Source organism: Grammomys surdaster, unplaced genomic scaffold (genome assembly GCF_004785775.1).
Source record: "Grammomys surdaster isolate TR1022 unplaced genomic scaffold, NIH_TR_1.0 188, whole genome shotgun sequence".
NCBI lineage: Eukaryota > Metazoa > Chordata > Mammalia > Rodentia > Muridae > Grammomys > Grammomys surdaster.
This window is the reverse complement of record NW_021604633.1, coordinates 66,320-86,662: the sequence shown is the minus strand read 5'-3', so window position 1 is coordinate 86,662 and position 20,343 is coordinate 66,320. Positions and strand designations below refer to the sequence as shown.

General features: G+C 45.6%; 1 protein-coding gene across 2 annotated transcripts in view; it reads right to left on the bottom strand.

Moving 5' to 3' along the window:
• Nucleotides 1–19,758, bottom strand: part of Mboat2 (membrane bound O-acyltransferase domain containing 2) — a 130,419-nt gene extending 110,661 nt beyond the window's left edge. Inside the window, exon 1 of one of the 2 annotated variants that reach the window (XM_028768852.1) lies at nucleotides 19,572–19,758. In XM_028768852.1, the coding sequence (XP_028624685.1) occupies nucleotides 19,572–19,646 (75 nt within the window). In that variant the 5' untranslated portion in view covers nucleotides 19,647–19,758. The remainder of the gene's footprint in view (nucleotides 1–19,571) is intronic. The other variant, XM_028768853.1, reaches the window with a different exon arrangement.
• Nucleotides 19,759–20,343: the final 585 nt, after the last annotated feature.

Below are 20,343 nucleotides of genomic sequence, written 5' to 3'. Positions count from 1 at the left end.
AACAAAGGAAATATTCAGGGTGTGTGTGATTTTGTTTGGCTAGGTTTTTTGATTCATCAGGAACTATTTTAACTGTTGCTGTTTAAATCCTTTATACTTAATAATAATAATTGTTATCAATTACTCACCATCGAGTCAACAGCAGCTAGTCTAGTGTCTAGCTAGGATTCAAAGATAATGAACAGCCCATCTCCCTGCAACATAGAGTAATAAAGTAATATTACAGCTGAGGATAACACGCTGAGACTAAGATCTATACACACAGGAAGCAGCATGACAATCCCAGCTCTGCGTCCTTCCTTCAACACCCATTACATTCCAAACTCTCTGTCCAGAGAGCCTTCCTCAACCCTCACTCTGAGCTCCCCTTGTCTCCAAGAATCCGAGGCTCCCTAGGCCCCAAGTGCCTCTTAAATCTTTCTTCCATGTCTTACTTCTGGCCCCTCTGGGCAATACTGCCGCCTCATTGCCCAAGGGGAGTGGCTTCATCTACAGGGTTTCCTCTGTGCCCCACAACCTGCAGAAGGTGTTTACCTCAGGCTTCTACAGAAGCTTGCTCCTTCTCTGAGGAACCCACGGATGGCCCACTTTACACGCGGTCCGTGAGGTAAAGCAATTTAGAGTGCCAAGGACCACTCTGTAGCACAGTCTCTGCATCTCATTCTGTCTGGTTTTCTTTTTTCTGGGTTTTATGAATGAGGCTGAGGATGGGAACCATCTCTCTCTTTCTCTCTCTCTCTCTCTCTCTCTCTCTCTCTCTCTCTCTCTCTCTCTCTCTCTGATTTACTCTAAAACCATCAAGAGACAATATTCCTACAACTCTAACCCCAACATTACATTCACCTCCACATCTCACTACAAGAACCATGGCTGCTACATCTTTAAGTGCCCTTAAGCGACGTCCCAAGCTTCTGATTTATATAACACTGAAACCTACTGTCTCCCAGAGAGAAAAATGAGATCCCAAAGTTGACAATTTACTAATTTAACACAGAAGTTAATGCTAAAACAAGACATGGGCTATTCAGCTATATGGTTAGCTTTAAGAAATGAGACCTAAAATAAGTCATCTTATCTGGGGTCATAATCCACAACTATTCTATGCACCAGGCATGTCTGTGAAAAAAATATGTAAATAAGACCAGAGGGAAGAACAAAGGGATGTGAGAGTCTGTGTTGATGCAGGAGATCTAGAAGGAAGCTACTACATCCTAGGAAAGAAGTGGTCACACAAGCATCTTTGAGAGGTAGCCACACAAGGAAACAACATAGTATTATTACACTAAATGTTTATATTCAACTGCGTGTGTGGTGTGTGCGCGCACGTGCACGTGTGCATGTTGTGTGTGCACGTGCATGTTGGCCAATAAGCATCTGTGTGTGTATGTTTGTATATGCATGTGTGTTGTGTGTTTGTGTGCATGTGTATATGCGCATGTGTGTGAATAGATGTGTATGGATGTTGCACATGTGTGTATGTATACATATGTGTGTGTTGGTCCATAAGTCCCAAGGATGTCTCTACCTCCCTGGTGCTTGAATTCCGAGTGTGTGCTGTAGTGATTAGCTCTTCTTGCCTGAGTTCTGGGTAGTCAAACTCCGGTTGTCACACTTGCAAGGTGAGCACTAAGCTAGTTCTCCAGTCCTCTCCTCTCTTCTTTACAACATAACTCCCAAAGTGATGGGTCGGTTCCTTGTTTCCTCCTCATCCACAGTTCAGAAATCAAAGACGAGCAGAACTGCTCTCATTCATCAGCAACATGACATGGGGCCAGATGTCAGTGTCTGTGTAGTTCGTGGCTCCTAGTTACAGTGACTTGGGCCAAACAAGCAGTCAGCGCAGACAGCAGTGCTGCTGCAGGTGGCAGCCCTCGGCATTCCTGAGGTCACCATCCAGCCACAATGTACCGTTCCTTGTGGTAAGCCCAATTCTTTCAACACTGACCAATCTGGAATGAGATCCCAGAGTGAACTTAGGAAGAAAGGGTACGAACAGTTGAAGCAGAATGATGAAACTCTCAGACCTGCTTAGAGGTAACTGCACATTGCAGGTTTTCGTTCGTTTGTTTTTATCCTGATGGATTTCAGTCAGTAATTTGGAGGCTTAAAATTAAGTTAGTCTCATTTTTTGCAAAATTTAAAACATCACCATCATGAAACCACACCTAATTCAGACATGTGTCAAATATCTGAAGAGGCTGGCACAAGGCTCAGGATACGGGAAAGTTCTCTGGTAAATAAACATGAACAGAAAGAGAAAATGTAGCCTGAAGATCCCTCTCAGCTCAGCCAAGGCCAAAGAGGAGTTGGCCACACAGCTAAAGCAAGTTCCCAGTTCTCCCGTCTAGGTCACCAAGTCTCAGGCAGTGGGGGGGTGGAGGGGGAACCACCTTGGGCCATGCAAGCTGAGCAGTCCAGTCCTTCAGAGCAGGACATGGTCTACAGGGCAGAGCACAGAGAGACCGAAGCAGTGCCAACATCAAAACCGATAAACTGTAACAACTAAAAAGTTCAAAGTTAAGGAAGTTTGAAAACACAACTAGTGATTTTCCCAGTTGTTTTAGATTCAAGAAACCTCTTTCTGAGAGAGTAACAGACATAAACAGTACAGGCCTAAGAAACCTCCTGCAAACTCAGGACAGCAGAGATTACAAACTGAGGAACAAACACGATGTGGCTCAACACTGGAAAATTACACATACTTCAGAAAGCACCCACTCTCAACGTTAAATTAAAAACCAGGTTCACAAAAACGACATATTCCTCATGAACCTAATTTTGTTTAACTATATACATAAACTCATTTAAAAAATAAAATAAAAAGTTAGCGGGCTGGCAAGATGGCTCAGAAGGCTTCTTGCCACACATGCCTGATGACCTGAGTTTGACACCTGGAAGCCGGTCACAGTGGAAGCATCTGGAATCCCAGCACTCCACCTCGGGATGAGAGATAGAGACAGGAGACTCACCCAGAAGCTCCGGGGCCAGCTAACCCTGAGTATGCAGCCCAGAGGAAACAAGGAAGTGGAAGGTGACACCAAGTCCCGAGAGTGGGCCCTCTGTGTGCTGTGGTGCATGTGCACAAGCGTGTGCACGCACAGTAACTCAGTCAGTGAAACTGTCTGTGGATAGGGAAGGATGCTTGATTTTGAAATTTTCTTAACTATTTTTGCATTTTATACAATAAAGAGACAAGACTTTCTGGATCAGATAAAAAATACAATGTAAATTCAGTTCCCTAGTAGAGCAGTAATATCTAAACAGACAAAATGGAAACAAACATACACCAGTACTTACAGAGGGGTCAGAACGTGAAATACCTAATTTCATCTCACTTTCTAAGATGCCAACGGACTGAAGTTTGGTTTTGCTCTGCTACTCAGCCCAAGTCCACTCCTCTGGCTTTGGCTTTGGCTCTGGCTACTACTTGCTTCCTAAGCATCCCTAGGTCCATACAGATCAGTGATCATCTATACAGTCCAAGCTGTCATCATTTCTGATCAGAAAATAATAATATAAATGATGCATACCATGCATGTTTATTGTTAACATACTAATATTAGCTTCAAATACATATAATCACTATGTATGCAATTCAACATGCAAATCACCTCTGTGGCTGATACACTCACCAGCTACCAGTTAACATACAAATCTAATTGTCTCTACAGGAGGAAAATTCCATGGTAGCTAAAGAAGACTATGACTAGGTAATGAAGCCTGTGAGGAGCTATGACTAGGGAAGTCAATGACTCCTGAGAAAAGACTTGCACAAACAACCTCCGCAAGGACCTTAGGTCCTCTGAGATAGGTTTATTTCTTTGTAAAATTACTGTCCCTAATATTCCTGTTTGTGAAACCGCTTCATGTGCTAGCATTAAATGAACTTTGAGGATCGCCTTTGATTTTTTGGTTTTGGTTGTCATAAAAATGGTCCTGCATGAAAAAGCTGTTGGTGAATTCTTCTTATCTTGTGGGTTAAAAGCAAAATGGTAGCTCTGCCATAACAATTTCACAAAGGAGAAAAATAAAACAAACCTCAAAACTCATGAGTAACAAAAACCATGTAAGAAATTTTAAGAAAGTGGGGACGCCCTAACATGCACTGTTCTCACAGACCAGGAAGTCAACAGTCTGAGCTCCAACACTATGAATCTTTACCTTGTATGGAGCTGCGAAAGACAAACAAATGTTTGCAGGAATAATGAGAGATCTCTGTGATCTGCCTGGGTGTTGCTTTAACATCACCTGAACACCAGGTGAAGGCCGGCCCCCTGTGGGTTGAAGCCCCTCTTTTAACAGGCTCAGACAGGCTTTTCCCATATTCCACTCTTACACCTCTTAGTTCTCATGAGCTAGCTCAGATAGGAGCCCATTACAGGAAAAGATGCTTGGGGTATGTCTCCTCAGAATTAGCTTTGAGAATGTGCTCAGTGCTAAACCAACAACTTTGGTCTTTTTGGTACCATTTAGTAAACAACAAGGCCAACTGATTAATTCATTTTCAAGTGAGCATATAATGCTCAAACACTAGGCTTTCAGATGTGGACCCCACCCCACCAGAGATAAGTGTCCGCTTATGAGAAAGCCCAAGGCACTGACACCTAGCGCACTAAAACGCAGTCATTTATAACAAGCTAGCTACAGCAGATGAAAATCAGCGGTCTCCGACTCTCTAGAAGGTAACTGTGAATTTATACAGAAAATTTGAAGCAACTACAACTACCTAGATAAACGGAACTGGATGCCTTCACAACGGTAACAACCATAGCATGGGGCGTGGGGGCCTGGGGGACATTCAAGCGGAAGCCAGCCCACCACCCACCAGAGGTTGTCCTGAGGAAATGCTATTTATGAAACGCCCGATGACAGCAGCAGCGACATCCACAGAGCACTTGCTATGCGACAGCTCTGTGCACACAGAGAAAGAGAGGCACAAGCACCTTCCTTACGGTAAACCCGGGTTGCCTCCTGAATTTCATGTGCAATGGAGTTTGTTTTATGTGCCCCTGTGTTTTCCCCTGCACGCCTCTCTGTATACCTCGTCCTTGCCTGGTGCCTGCAGAGGGCAGAAGAGAGGGTTGGATTCCGCACAGAACTGGAGTTACAGACAGTTGTAAGTTACCTGTACATGCTAGGAATCAAACTTAGGTCTTGCAAAGTAAGTGCTCTTAACCACTGAGCCATCTCTCCAGCCCCAGTGTTTGGCTTTTAATTAGCTCTATCATCAGACCCTGACTATTCTTTCTCTGCTCTCTGAAACTGAAAAGCCTGGCCAATATTTGCTGAAGGAATGAGCCCCTGTTACTGCACACTGTTCCTCTCTGCAAGTTGTATTTTTGCTCTGAGAAGCCTGAAAAAAAATGTATCCTTCAGCCTAAGCAATACACCTATTTTCTATATATGATCACACACACACACACGCACACACATACCCCTTAGATGAGTCCAGGGTGTGGCAACCCTGCCCTGTGGCTCCACAGTAACAGCTACAGCTGGCTATGGCTCCTAGCCAGCTCACTACACTCCATGTGACAAAGGTCTTGCAAAGCAACATGAGCAGAAGTAAATGACTGTGCAATGTAAGACGGCAAGGACCCCATCTTTCTCATCCAATGAGTGTCTGGGAACTCTGACAGCATCACCTGTAAACTCAAGACACAACCATCCAACTCTGCCTCACTAAGTCAGAACCCCTGATGGTACAGCCCAGCTAATCTACTTTAAATTTATTTTCCACTGATACACAAGAACTTTGCAAACGTCCATATTTATGGAGTGCCATAAATATACACACAGGTTCAATATACTTCAATATACACATAGGTTGTATAGAGTTTCCATTAGGTCACACTTATTTTAATACCTCCTCAAACAGTATTTTTTTTAAGACTTATTTCATTTATGTCATGTATACGAGTACATTGTAGCTATCTTCAGACACACCAGAAGAGGAAATCGGATCCCATTATAGATGGTTGTGAGCCACCATGTGGTTGCTAGGAATTGAACTCAGGACCTCTGGAAGAGAACTCAGTGCTCTGAACCTCTGAGCCATCTCTCCAGCCTCCAACAGTATTTCTTTATGGTGCAAACATCAAAGCTCTCCCTTTGGCTCTCTGAAATCCACAACCCATTACCACTTCCTACAGTTACCCTCTGTGCATCAGCGCACTGGATCCTCATTTGCTACCTCTGATCGTTCATAGGCCCAGCCCCTGAGAGCCATTATGCACAAGGTAGACTTTCTCAGATTCCATATCTGAGTGAGTTCAAACTGCACTTCCTTCTATCCCAGCTGATTTCACTGACAATAACATCCTCTGGTTCCATTCACATTGTTGTACGTCACATGGTTTCACTCTTTGTATGGCTAAACAGTATTCCCATGTGTGTATATGTGTGCCTGTAGAGAGGATTCCCATGTGTGTATGCAGACAGAATTCCCATGTGTGTATAGACAGGATTCCCATGTGTGTATGCAGACAGAATTCCCATGTGTGTATAGACAGGATTTCCAGTTGTGTATGCAGACAGAATTCCCATGTGTGTATAGACAGGATTTCCATGAAGACAGGACTCCCATGTGTGTATGTAGCATATTCTCTTCCTCCATGTATCGGGTGACAGACACCTGGGGTGTTCCCGTTTCATGGCTATTGTGACTAATGCTGCAATAACCATGGGAATGCAGATGTTTCTTCAACACACAGATTTCGTTTCCTCCGCATTTATACACAGTTGTACAACTGCTGGATGATACTGTAGACCCGTTTAAAATTTTCTTACTACAAATGTTCAACATCACTCATCATCGGGGAAATGCAAATCAAAGGCACCAGGAGATGACACCTCACTCCAGCAAGGAGAGCTCTAGAGTCAAAGACAGGAGACAAGTGTGGGTGTGGACATGGGGGAAAGGGGGTCCTAGCACACTGTGGGCGGAAATGTAAATTATCACAGCCATTATGGAAAACCACTGTTTTAACAAGGGCTACAGAGGACTCTCATACAAACCCAGCTGCCTAACATGAGCCAGCTTTAACCTGACTGGTAACACCTGTGACATGAAACAGGGGACTTTATATCATCAGGTGGAGCAGAAATATCTGTGTGCACTGTTTATGCCACGACTGTTCTGTGAGGATCTCCCCATCTCTCTCTCTCTCCTTCCTCCTCCCCCTCATCCTCCCCCCTTCCCTCCGCCTGCCCTCTCCCTCTGTCTCTCTCTGGGTCACTGCTGTGACAGACTTATCCAAACTCTAACACAGCTGTCTTCTGACTCTGATTCATATGCTGTAAATATCTGTCAGTCCTTCTCACCCACTAAGTATGCCCACCCCTGCTCTCTGTGTCTCTCTCTCCAGGCCTTACTACAGCTCCCGATTCCTAGCACTGACCTATGGTACTCAATAAATAAGAAACATATCCTCCAGCCGGGCGGTGGTGGCGCACGCCTTTAAATCCCAGCACTTGGGAGGCAGAGGCAGGTGGATTTCCGAGTTCGAGGCCAGCCTGGTCTACAGAGTGAGTTCCAGGACAGCCAGAGCTACACAGAGAAACCCTGTCTCGAAAAACCAAAAAAAGAAAGGAAGGAAGGAAGGAAGGAAAGAAGGAAGGAAGGAAGGAAGGAAGGAAGGAAGGAAGGAAGGAAGGAAGAAAGAAGTCCTCTGCCATCATCTTTACTAACAAATGGTAATTTTCACCATCTTAAGTAATACCAAACCCATCCGGATACAATCACCAACAGTCACACAGACAACACTTGCCCAACCTACACAGCCAGGATGGTGGCTCTGGTCAGAGGCAAGCCTACTTGAGCTCAAGATCCGAGGCTCTTGATTCGTATCACAGTCTATCTTCCCTGACATATTAACAGCAAGACACAAAACGGCCCCCCTTCCCTTTCCATGCCTGGCCCTGCCACACACTGCTTATGAAGTTTAGGTGGTTGTTTGCTTGCTGGCAGGGGCCACCTGTCTAACCAGGGCAAACTGACCCAGCGCTGCCTTTCTCCTTCTTTTTATAAGCTAACTCCCCTGCCAAGCACTTACCAAATCGGGAATTATGGACAAAACAAGAACTCTAATACGTTCATCATTCTCTAGAGGTTCACGCTTTCGACAAATACAAAAAGGAGGAAAACAATCCAAGAGCGGTTCTCTGGCACTGACCCAGGCTATTGTTTCTTTGTTGAAATGGTCTGTAACATCTTTTAGCTCTGCTATTCCAAGTAGGACTTTTTTGGGGGAAAAAAATGGACTCAAATATCTCCTATCCAATGTTATACTCTTAAAAATAAGTGAATAAAAACGGTAATAATAAAACTCACACGACACTTTACAGTTTTACATGGTAAAAACTCAGCATCTATGTCAAACACCTTTGTGGAATTTGTGATTTCTCCGCTATTGTATGTTTCTTGTATCTTATAAAGAAACTGAGTCTTCAGAAATGAATCCTCTCCCCAATATATATCAAAAAGTCTTAGCAGACACAAGGCTCAACAATACTCAACACCCCATTCTCTAATTTTGATGAATATATCACCATCTCCACTTGCTAAAGCCCAAGGCTGTGATGTCAAATCATCATGCACCTTGAGAGTATTCTCTAAGAACAAAAGAAGACAGAACTAGCTGGCACTACCCAGGGACTGCAATGCCAGCCCTCAGGACTGTCATTTTCTACTAAGGAGCCCTCAACTATCTCCAGAGGTACCAAGTGTCCCTCCCTCCCCTGTCCTCCACTCACACACCAAAAATCTCTGTCACTTCTATTCTGGGGATGCAGCTAATATGAACAGCTGTGTGAGACTTAGTATTTAAAAAGGCACGCTAGCACTCGACTGTGATGCAGCCTGTGGATTAAACTTAAACTCCAAAGCCTGAAAAGTTATCACGTGATAAAAACACCCTGGCCCCAAATCAATACACATTCAAGAAAAACTGGAAATACCAACAACCGCTTTATAAGACAACGAAGGCCTTTCTAAATAGTAACTGATTTCTCACTAGCTATACTTTAAATGCCTTATTCCATAAGATAGTTTAGACAACAATTAATAAGTATAAATACCTAGATCTATAAAATGAAAAAAAAAATAATAATAGCATAAAATGTCAGCCCTTCATTTTTAGTGGGATATTAAAGATGAAATCCAACATGTGACCATTTTAGCCAAATGCAATTTAACTGGAAACTTTCTGGGTTCAACTCAGGGTTCAATTTATGTAACAGTGAACTATGAGGGCTGCTCCCCAATACTGCTACGAGTCACAGAGGTCCTGCTGGCCCTGCTTCAGTTTTAATCCACTGTCTCAAAGTTCCTAAGCCTCAGAATACAGCAGCACACTTCAGAGTGGACTCACAATATAAACTGTAACAGAAACTCATAATTCATTCCAAGGAGTCATTTAGCTAAATCTGATCTAGATAAGTTATTGGGACTTAAAATGAGAAAACATAAAATTATTATCCAAAATTTTAAAAATCATACTTCCATTGAAAATCCAAATTCCCAGATTCCCTTTGAAAAGTCAGCTTTGGCACCAAGCCGACATTCCTTTGAGGCAACCATTAGCAGAAGAAGTGGGGAGGGGTGTCCTATTCCAGCTGCATACGAAGCTTTCCAGACTGCAGGACATACATGCCTCAGGAAAGCGGCAATCGTCTGTACCGGCAGCTCCACTCCTCGTCTGCCCTCTGGGCACTTGAAGTGGGAGTAGATAGTGGGACCAGCCATTATTACTTCTAACTCCTTGAGGTGCTTATCTTACAGGGACCCCGACCACCAGTCACGGCCCCCAGAGTTTGCTCTACTTCTATCCCTGGCTAACATCTAGAACTTCATTATAGATAAATATTTATTCTGAAACTTAGTATTAAGTTAGATATGAGCCAGGCAGTGGTGGTGCACACCTTTAATCCCAGCACTTGGGAGGCAGAGGCAGGCGGATTTCTGAGTTCGAGGCCAGCCTGGTCTACAGAGTGAGTTCCAGGACAGCCAGGGCTACACAGAGAAACTGTCTCGAAAAACCAAAAAAAAAAAAAAAAAAAAAAAAAAAGTTTGATGTGTTCTACTTCATTACTACTGAGCACCGGCAGACATGTAGCTCTGAAACTAATGTCAGGACAAGGAGAGTTGGTCAGGGTGTGTGTTAAATCTGGAGGGCAGCTGTCTAATGGATAAACAGAACTTTCCTCATACCACAAGGATACCTAGTTAGTCTGTTCCTTTGGGATGATCTGAAAGCATCCTCCAACACCTTACTAGCTGCTGGCCACACTACGCTTGCTCTGGACAGGATGGGATGGCAAAAACGAGTGTTGTAGACGACCTGAACATTCCCCCAGAGGAGTCCTTTTAGAGGGTCTTGATGTATACAGACAAGGTACACTAGAAGTGGCAGTATCTGATCCTGACAAAGACAACTGGGTGATCTGAAGGCCTCTTTTGTCTCAGTGCCTAGATTAACATGTTACTAAAGCTTCTCTTCCCAAGCAGTAAGATCCCTTAGCTGAAAACACCAACAGAAGTGTGGTTATGCTCGGCTCCTTTTCTAGTCACTCATCTTCAAGGTTCTGCCCATCTTCAACCCCTACTTCCTACTGGAAGGAAATATTAAAGTTGGTCAAAGGGGCTTGTGTCCACTAACAGATCTTCTGAGCTGTCCCTCAAGAATCCTGACCACTGAGACACTATCCAGGCCACACACCAACTCTAAGAGACAGAGGGCAGCTTCCAGACAGGAAAGTGGAGTAACCTTGGGGAGGACAGTGACGGTGCTGTGGTTGGTTACTGGGAATGCCCTGGACACCATCAGTAAGACCTCAGGCTGTACCTGGTGAGGACCCATGGGACTCCGCCTCTCCCTGTCCATCTCTTCCTTGGAGCTGCGGTGTTATGAATGCAGCAGTCACTACACAGGATGGCATCACCCATGCCTGGCATGCTACCTGGCATACACTTAGCTAAATAAAGGCTGGCTGAAAAGGTTCTGAAAAATCCAAAGGCTACACTTAAATCACAAAAATTCTGGTCTCCCTAGCCCCTTGAAAGAGCACCTACAAAGTTAATAATATTCACATGCCTATGCTCTGAACTTTACTTGCTTATATCAATGATATGCACCCACTCTTACTAGATGCAACCTACTATGTGCCCCTATATTACAGACAATGAAACTGACCCAGGTATGGTGGCAAATGCCTTTAATCCCAACATTCAAACAGCACAGGTACTCAGTTCTTTATGAGTTTGAAGCCAACCTGGTATACATAGTAAGTTCCAGAACAGTCAAGGCTACACAGTGAGACTCTGTCTTAAGGGGAAGGGAGGAGGCAGGCCATTGTGGCACATGCCTTTAATTCCAGCACAAGGGAAGCAAAGGAAGGGCGGGTCTTTGAGTTCAAGGCCAGACTTGTACAGAATGAGTTCAAGGACAGCTAAGGCTACACAAAGAAAAGAACTGAACACTGAAGCTTACAAAGATAAGCAACTTGGCAAGTGCACAGTCAGACAGTCTAAGGCCTTCATCACACGTGGTCCACACTCCCTCCACACAAGGAGGGTCCTGGGCAGGAGACAACAGGTCCTATCCTTAGGGATACATAGTGTCATGAGGAATAAGCGAAGTTAACGCTACAGGTACCACCAGAGCACATTCTAGAAGGACGTACAAAAGGCTAGTTACAGAGGTCCTGAATAACAAGGGTGCTGAAGACCCCTAGATCAGAAGAACCCCTCTAAAGTCTGCCTCCTAGAGTCCGAAGGAAGCCCACCTTTGATGAGAACCAGAAGACCAGGGCCAGGAGCTTGGCAAGGCAGATCCAGACCTGGAGGACACAGTGGAAATGGTAACAATTTGAAACAGCTCCAGAACTGAGAGGCAGAGAGAGTGACAGCTGTCTTTCTTCTCTGGGCACCTTCTGCGGCATTGGCCTCATTACAGAGGGGCTACATGGGACACAAAAGACAGCTCTCTAAAAGGGGTCCATGTTACCAGTCCACCAGGAATGCTCACAGCCTGCTGACGAAGCATCACACATATTCTAAGTATATATGTCTCACCAACACAGACAGATTACGAACACATATAAGAGACCCAAAAGAAAAACAAGGGACACAAGGCATCCTCAGGAAGACGCAGGCCTTAGATAAATACTAAAAAGATTTGTCGTACATAAAAGGATGAAGGGAATTTGGGGCTGAAAAAAAAATGGTTTCATTAAAGCAAAAAGTTAAAAAAAAAAAATGAAAATGTCCTAAGGAGTCCACTGTTGAACTAGTACTTGCATATTGGGTGAGGACAAAATTCATTCACCACGTGTACACACACACACACACACACACACACACACACACACACACAATCTAGAGGGCATCTGGGTGCTGTGGAGGGCAAGGCCTCCAAAAGCCATTCTTCACAGGTAGTAGGTCTGACCTTAGGTCAGTGTTTCCCAGAGAGGAAGAACAAACACAAGGAGAATGGAGTATGTCCTCTCCCAAGGCCACCAGGAAGACCAGTAGGCCCAAACGTCACATTCAGGAATGACACCAGATCTAAACTTCCAGTACTTTCTACATATGAAGCTGTGCACACAGTCATGAGATAATGGGGTAGGACTGACTAAGGGAAGATACACATTTTATTCAGACAAAAAACTGTTCCATGTCAGGGTCACATGGCCTAGAGTACACTATGAATCTTATTTTTCATATCACTATGATTATCAACCACTAAACTGTATTGTGTATTGGGAAGTATACACTGCTTTGTTAAAGACTTTAAAAACACTCCGCCTTTTTTTTCAGTTCTGGGGATGAAACCCATAGCGTTTGCATGCTAGGGTGGCCCTCTACCATTAGGTTACATTCTAAGCTCTGCTTCATGTTTTTTCATTTAAATATTTATCTGTGTGGACATGTGCACATGTACACAGGCATCTGTGGAGTCCAGAAGAAGATGCTGGATCCCCTGGAACTGGAGTTATGAAGGCCGTGAGTCACCAGATGTATGCACAGGAAAGCCAACTCAGGTCCTCTGCAACAGTATATGCTCTCAGTCACTAAGTCACCTCTCCAGCCCCATAGGCCGCATTTTTATAACCTTTTAGTAATAGAAAGTACCTGAAATATTTGACCCAGATCTCTACCTCTGATGGGGATGGGGAATATGGGGGGGGGGGAGAGGGGCCCTCATTTCCAGGACTGGGTAGAGCCAGGGAACACCTATTTTTCTGTAACAGTCCCAAGGGGTTTTGACAAATGGTCTCACCCACACCGTAGAACGCACTGCAGTGGCCACATGGAAGCTGTGACAGTTTAAACAAGGAAGTGACAGGTGAGTGCTGCACTTCCCCAAGTTTGACAGTGGATTTGTCTTTAGTGTCAGAGACAGGCCCGAGGACAATGGTTCTTAAGAGTCAGTAGGCCTTAGGAAGATAAAAAGAGTCAACTACTCTCTCCAGGTATAGAGGGAGGAGACTAAGAGAAGGGTGTAAAGCCACCTAGTTGGAGCCCCTCCTCCTGTGTCCTTCTGGAAGAAGCAGCTCAGCAGTAGTGGTAAGTAGTACCCACACATCCCTCCAGAGTCACTCTCAGCTCTGTCCTGTGTCCCCAGGGCATCACCCACCCTCTGAAGCAGACCACAGCAGAGACCCAAAGATAGGAGGAAAGCGAGAGGTGCCGTCACCACCCCTCAGACTCACTCTAGGTTGAGTCCTTCAGCTAGAGGCCTCAAATCTTTACCCCATGCCAAGCATCCCTGTTCTTCAACCACCCTCCTCCTGGGGTGCTGCCTCTCCCTACCTCTTAGCCCTGCAGACACAATGCAACTGATCTGGGAACCATGTCATTGCCTGCTGCTTTGCACACGCCCACCACATCTTTCTAAGCACATAAGTCTCTCTAGTTTCCTAGCTCAATCTATCTCCTACCAGAACCCAATGGATACATGCAACAACAAGCAGAACGCACGTGTCAGAAGTCTGCTAGATCTAGAATGCTCCTGAAGTCCCAATAAGGAATGGGTCTTACTAGCTGAGAGCAGCAAGGGGCACTAGGATGGGATGGGAAGCGGTGATGAGAGGGGCATGACCTTGACATGGGCATGACACCTATGAATTAACAATTCTAGTCGCTGAATCTCCTGAACCCGCAACTCGAACTCTCCACACATCAGCCTCTCCATGTTCCAAATGGTGACTGAGGGAGAGCTTCCCTCCTCAACAGCATTAAGTAACCTCTCTTCTGAGGCTCATAGATGTGCCCGGTTTTGAAAGAAACACTACAAAACTTGATCCAGGCGGAATCCCACCTGTTAAACTGCACTGCCAGGGAAAGCTGTGAGTGAGTTATTTTGAGTACTTCAAGTCAGCCACACCCCGACCTAATACACAGAGACTAGAGTTGTGTGCACCTAGAGAGGCGGGGCCATCAGAAGGGACATTATCAAGTCACAAAGAACTCTGAAGCAATAGGAGGAGGCAGCAAAACACTTTTATTCATTCCAATTTAATCCTACTTCAATCCGTGTGTGGATAAAAAAACACTTGACAAGCGCTTCCTAGTTTCCTTCCCTAAGAAAGTTCTGAAGACTAAGAATGCAATTCTGAAAATAAAAATACAAAATGTATGTCTTTCCTAATCAAGGAGAAGCTGTGCATCAAACATCTATGGGAGCCAGGCTGTTATACCGAGTGTTCCTGACAATCTATGAGTGCACGGTGCTGCATAGTACTTACTAACTCTCACTTTACAGAGGAAGAAACTGGGACTTAAGAAACCACAGGAGAGCCCGGGCAGTGGTGGCACACGCCTTTAATCCCAGCACTTGGGAGGCAGAGGCAGGCGGATTTCTGAGTTCAAGGCCAGCCTGGTCTACAGAGTGAGTTCCAGGACAGCCAGGGCTATACAGAGAAACCCTGTCTCGAAAAACCAAATAAATGAATGAATGAATGAATGAATGAATGAATGAATGAAAGAAAGAAAGAAAGAAAGAAAGAAAGAAAGAAAGGAAAGAAGGAAGGAAGAAAGGAAGAAAAAAACCACAGGAGACCTCATTGTGGTGGCACACACCTTTGGTCAGGAGGCAATGGCAGGTGGATCTTTGTGAGTTTGAGGTCAGCCTGGTCCAGGACAGCCAAGGCTACAGAGAGAGAGCGCATATGAAAGAACGAGCAAGCACAGTAACTGCCCAAGAGCAAGCAATGAGCAGAGCAAGGTCCCCACCTTACTCAGGGAACTCCAAGTCACTGTCACAGACTGGTACTTCCTGTTAAGACCGCCGGGCAGGATCCAGGGACAATTCGTATAACAGCATTTCCAGAACATTCTCCTTAGCTTCAGGTTAAACTTCAGGCAGCTTCAACTCTTTACTACTGAAAGCTGCCTCAAATTATCAGTCCACTTTCCTCTTTCTTCCCCGAATTTTCGACTTTTATCCCTCCAAGTTTGGGGCTTTTTTTTTTTAAATCAGTTCCTAAACACAATGTCATGCTATTTTAAACCAAAGTCAACACACACACTGTAAACGAGAAGTAGCATTTCTATAAAGTGAGATTTCTAAAACTGCTAATGGACAAGGTGATTCCAGACCCATATGCCTTCCTGACTGGAAAGAATCTTCCACAACATTCTGTCACTGTTTCCGGCCTCTTGTGATGGAGACAGACCCTTACAAGTGTAAAAGTAGTCAGTTCATCGGTAGACAGATGAGCTCCATCTTCATCTCAGAACTAAGCCCAGAACGTGCAAACCTGGCGCTCCCTCCCTCCTTCCTTATTGTGTTTACCTAGAAGACCTTCCTTTCAATTCCTTCATCTATGAAAGCACTCATCAGAGTTCAAACCTATTGGAGGATTTAAAAGGCCAGTCTGCTTTTTTCTTTCTAGCCACAAAAAAAGCCAGTCATAAGCTAACTCTTCCCTGAAATGTTACCTCTTCAGTTGCCTATGTGAGGGGGAAGGACACTTAAGAGAAAAGTCAATAAATAAACTGACCAAAACGGAGCAGAGACTCCTTAAGCCTTCCCATTTCTTTATCTGTAACTCATGTGTGCACACATGCATATACACACATACACATAAACATACACAAGCATATAAGCATATACATACAAACACACACACACATACATATATACATACACACCTGCATACACATATACATTCATACACATATAATATACATCACACACACACAGATTGAGTTCCCTATCCCAACCCACATTGCCAGCACACCAATATTTCGAACTCTGGATAGTTCTTACTTCTTCTCACCTTCACTGCCAAAAGGTTCAGTTCTAAAAACAAAGACACATCCAAAGTATTTCTCCCACATTAAAACTACAAAATATACTGGCAGTCTATGCAAAGCCTTAAAAGCATGCCCATGGGCACATATGTATGTGAACTAAATAATTCAGGTTTGAATTCTGACTTCCAGAGGTGCAAGGATCCTGTTGAATGGTGTAGAATACATGGAAACATTTCCCAAACTCTCAAGTGTTGGGCATTATAGTTACCATTGGACTCTGCAGGCTTGGAAATGTCTAACCTTTCTTCCCCACACATCTCTTTCTCCTTCCTTCAAACCTTTCAAAACACCACGAGTCCCCACCTCTTGTCTTCTCCCTGTCCCAAGAGTTTGGCACATAATCCATAAAACAATGACTCCTATGTCAAGAGGCTGTTTCGTGGCTCATCTCTAACCATCTTCCACTGGTTATTATACTGGCTATTTACCCGAGTCTCATAGTAGTAATTACAGCATCCTGGGAAGTAAGGGGTGGGGGGTGTCACAACGAGAAAGCAATCTCATAACTCAGAGCAAGGCAAAGCAAATGTAATAGATGGTATAAGATGTTGAAAAAAATATATAGGCTGAGATCTGTGACATTATTCTTAGTTTCATTTTGGTATTTGCTCTGGAGTCTAAAATCCCACATCAGCAACTTATAAGGAACAGAAGCCCCGTGATATGAAGACACCTGATCTCTCCTGGGACTCACACAGTTGCTCCTTTTCTTTGGCACAACTGGTCCTCAAAATGGTTCCTCTCTCAAACCCTACCCTCCACACATTCCTCTCTTCAGACCTTCAGAATTACACTAGAAAGGAAGTCACTTGGAATGCGGGACCCAAAGAGCAAACCATCAGGGGCTAGGTACTTCCTATCTTAAAAGATCTCTTGTAGCCTCCCAGATACCATTATTTTATGCTTTAATTTAAAAACTACTGAACACAGCTTCAGTTACCTCAAGGTCACTCTGTAATTCTTAGTCAAGATAAGGATTCGGGAGCCTAAGGCAAGACCTTCTGTTCCTTCGCCTTTGCCTGACAACACATTCCTTCCTCCTACTACTTCAGCAGCAAGTGCACTAGGTTCTAAGTGTGCCAAGTCAACACAATAGTAAAAAGTCCACATTTTATTACTTCCTAAAACAACTGCTTTTATAATTTCCTAATTTTTCTAAGCACTGCTAATTGGCACACACCAAACCAACACACAGCAAGTTATAATTTTTTCACTTCCTGGCTTGCCTTTTTTTCTTTCCTATGGAATTACATTATTTGACTTAAGTCTTAAGATTTCCTTCAACATGGATTCAACTGGTCACATGTTTCTGATGGGCTTAGTTCTAAAATGTCTGTCTAATTTTACAGTGTTAATTACTCCAAGAGCATCATCATGAAGAGTATTTCAGAGAAATAATTATTGCCATGAAAAGTACAGATTGTGTGGGTTAACCCAATATTCTTAAGACTTGTTTACCACAGAGCAAACAACTGTATTACACAAATAACCATATAAACTCGGGCTCTACAGACTTCAAGAGTACCCCAGAAGATGAAGATTATCTAAGACACCCGAGACAAGACCTCCAGCTGATAAAGAAGACTCAGTCTTAACTCAAGTCACCTTCCCTTGATGTCCCACTCACTTCAGTTCCACAAAGAACTTTCTCTGGATTGCTGAGATGTTTAAAGGAGCCTTATTGATATTAGATTACTTTTAAAAGTTATGAACCTTTATTAAGTTTAAAAGTATTAGCATAATAGAGCTATGGCAGAGAGAATACACAATCATCTGTCTCACCAAGAGAATGAAAAGGTATAAGCCTTCCCCCACCCCTGTTTCTCATTAGCAAGAAAAATTTTTCAACAAATCCTGCCCTGCATGCCCTGGTAGGCTGGCAAACAACCTATTTAACTCAGAAGTGTAACACACCTAAAAGTTATGTGCCGCATAACTATTTCCCTGTAGGAAATAGTGAGACCCCTCCACAGGACTGAGAGTATTCAAAGCCTTTGATCATCATCAACTTAATAAACAGAGACTAATTCTGTGAATTAAAGGAATCATTCCACTTGGGGCACTCTAATAATCTATTAGCATGACACACACCACAGCCGCTGTTTAAGCTGTGTGGAGAACAAGTATTTCACTATTAATCGAAAGTTATGCGTGAAATGAAGGAAAGAAGGTCAGACCTGAACCCTGGGCAGAAGTGTTTAACCCTCCTTCGACGTAATTCAGTGTTATTTTTATTTTAAACAGTGAAGTACAAAGCATCGAGCACAGTGTTAAGCTCAGGTGTCACCTCCACCTTAAATCCAATGAGGAATTCTGTGTTCTAAATGAAAACCTTAAGACATCATTAAGCAGCTAGTCAAGCTAAAGACACTGAGTCCGTATCCCTTGGAAAGTGCAAACACCTCCAAATCAGGAATAATGTTAAGCAGAATTGCCAAAGTCAATTACCTTCAGCCCTGGGGCTAGACCAACTCTCTAACCATACCCCACCAACAACTTTGCCAGCCCTCTCTCAGACATACTTCCAAAGTTCCTTTGCTCAATAAAAATGGCGCTGCTTTCTCCATCCCAATGCTGTTTATTTCTCAGTAATCCTGAGGCCCTTTAAACAATCAAATTCGACTGGCCTCATTTAAATGCCAGCCTTCCCTAGTGTCAAATGCTTCTCTGAGGGTAGGGTGAGGGGGCAGGATGGGTGCTCCTATCCACAGCTGCAACTTTTTCACCAGAAACCCTGGCATCATGAAGTCACGTTGAGTTCTCTTCATAACCTGTCTTCCCCCAAACTGTTGCCTCTCCGTCTATTGAGCAAACTGTCCCCAAGTGCAGGACAGCTTAAGCCTCACCCATCCACGCCGTGTCCTGGGCACTGGGCACCCAAACCATCCTCAGTCTCTTGGCGCCGATAACCCGCAACAGTCTCAGGGTCCACCGGTCCCGGGACTCCCAGGTCCGACGCCCGGTGGCCGGGCAGCGACAGCATGCACACGCGCACGTCTGTCTAGCCCTCCCCGGCAGGCTGTCGCCGAGCCTCCGCCCGCGCCCACCCCCGCCCGGGCGGCGATGAGAGGCTGGGTGGGCACAGAGGCACCAGCCGGAGCGACAGCCGAGGGGACAAGGCCAGCCGTGCGCCCCCGCCCCGCCGGGCGCCGGGCACAGCGGCCCCGGCCCCAGCCCCCACCCTGCTCCCGCCCGGGTGGCACCGCGGCCGGCAGAGGCGGCCAGGGCACGACGCCCCGGACGCCGGTACCTGATCGATGGGCAGCTGTACGGCGTTGCTGAGGGGCTGCAGCAGGGTGGAGCCGGTGGTGCTGGTGGTGGCCATGGCCGGGCCTCGGCGCTGCGCCCGCCCGCTCCGGCCACTCGCAGCTTGCTCGCTCGCTCTGTGCCGAGCTACGCCGAGGATGGGGATGCAGCGGCGCGCCCGCCCCTCGGCTGCCCGCGGTCGGAGCAGCCGCGCGGGGAGGGGCAGTGGGCGGAGCCTCGTGACCCCGCCCACCGCAAGCGCCCCGCCCACCCACCCGCGCGGCACCCTCACGCCGCCCGGCCGCCCGATTTCCAGCAGCTTCCAGCGCCCCCTCCCCACCTCGCGCACTCGCGTGCCAGACAGCCCCGCGGTCCAATGGCCTCGCGGCGCCACGACTCCCGCAGCCAATCAGAGGACGCTGGCCTCGCCGCGTCCCTCCTCCGTGCTGAGGACTCGGGCGGGGGGCTGAGGCTCGACCGTGGCTGTCGCCCGAGGGCGACCGAGAGTCAAGCTCGCTGGTGGGGGCGTGTGAGAGCGGCTTTGCCTCCGCCTCTGCTTGCTTCCTTTCTCAGGAATGGTGGGCGCCGCCCCCACCCCTCACTGGCAGTGACGGTGGACAACAAAGAGGCTCGGGGTGGCGGCCAGACAAAGAGGGGGACTTGGAGGGTTGCAGCGCCGGGGGAAGTTGGGAACAAAGGTAGGGGGCTGGGAGCTGCAGGGAGGACGCACTACAAGAACCCAAAAGCAGAAAGTGCCTTTGTCTCCCATGCTGCCC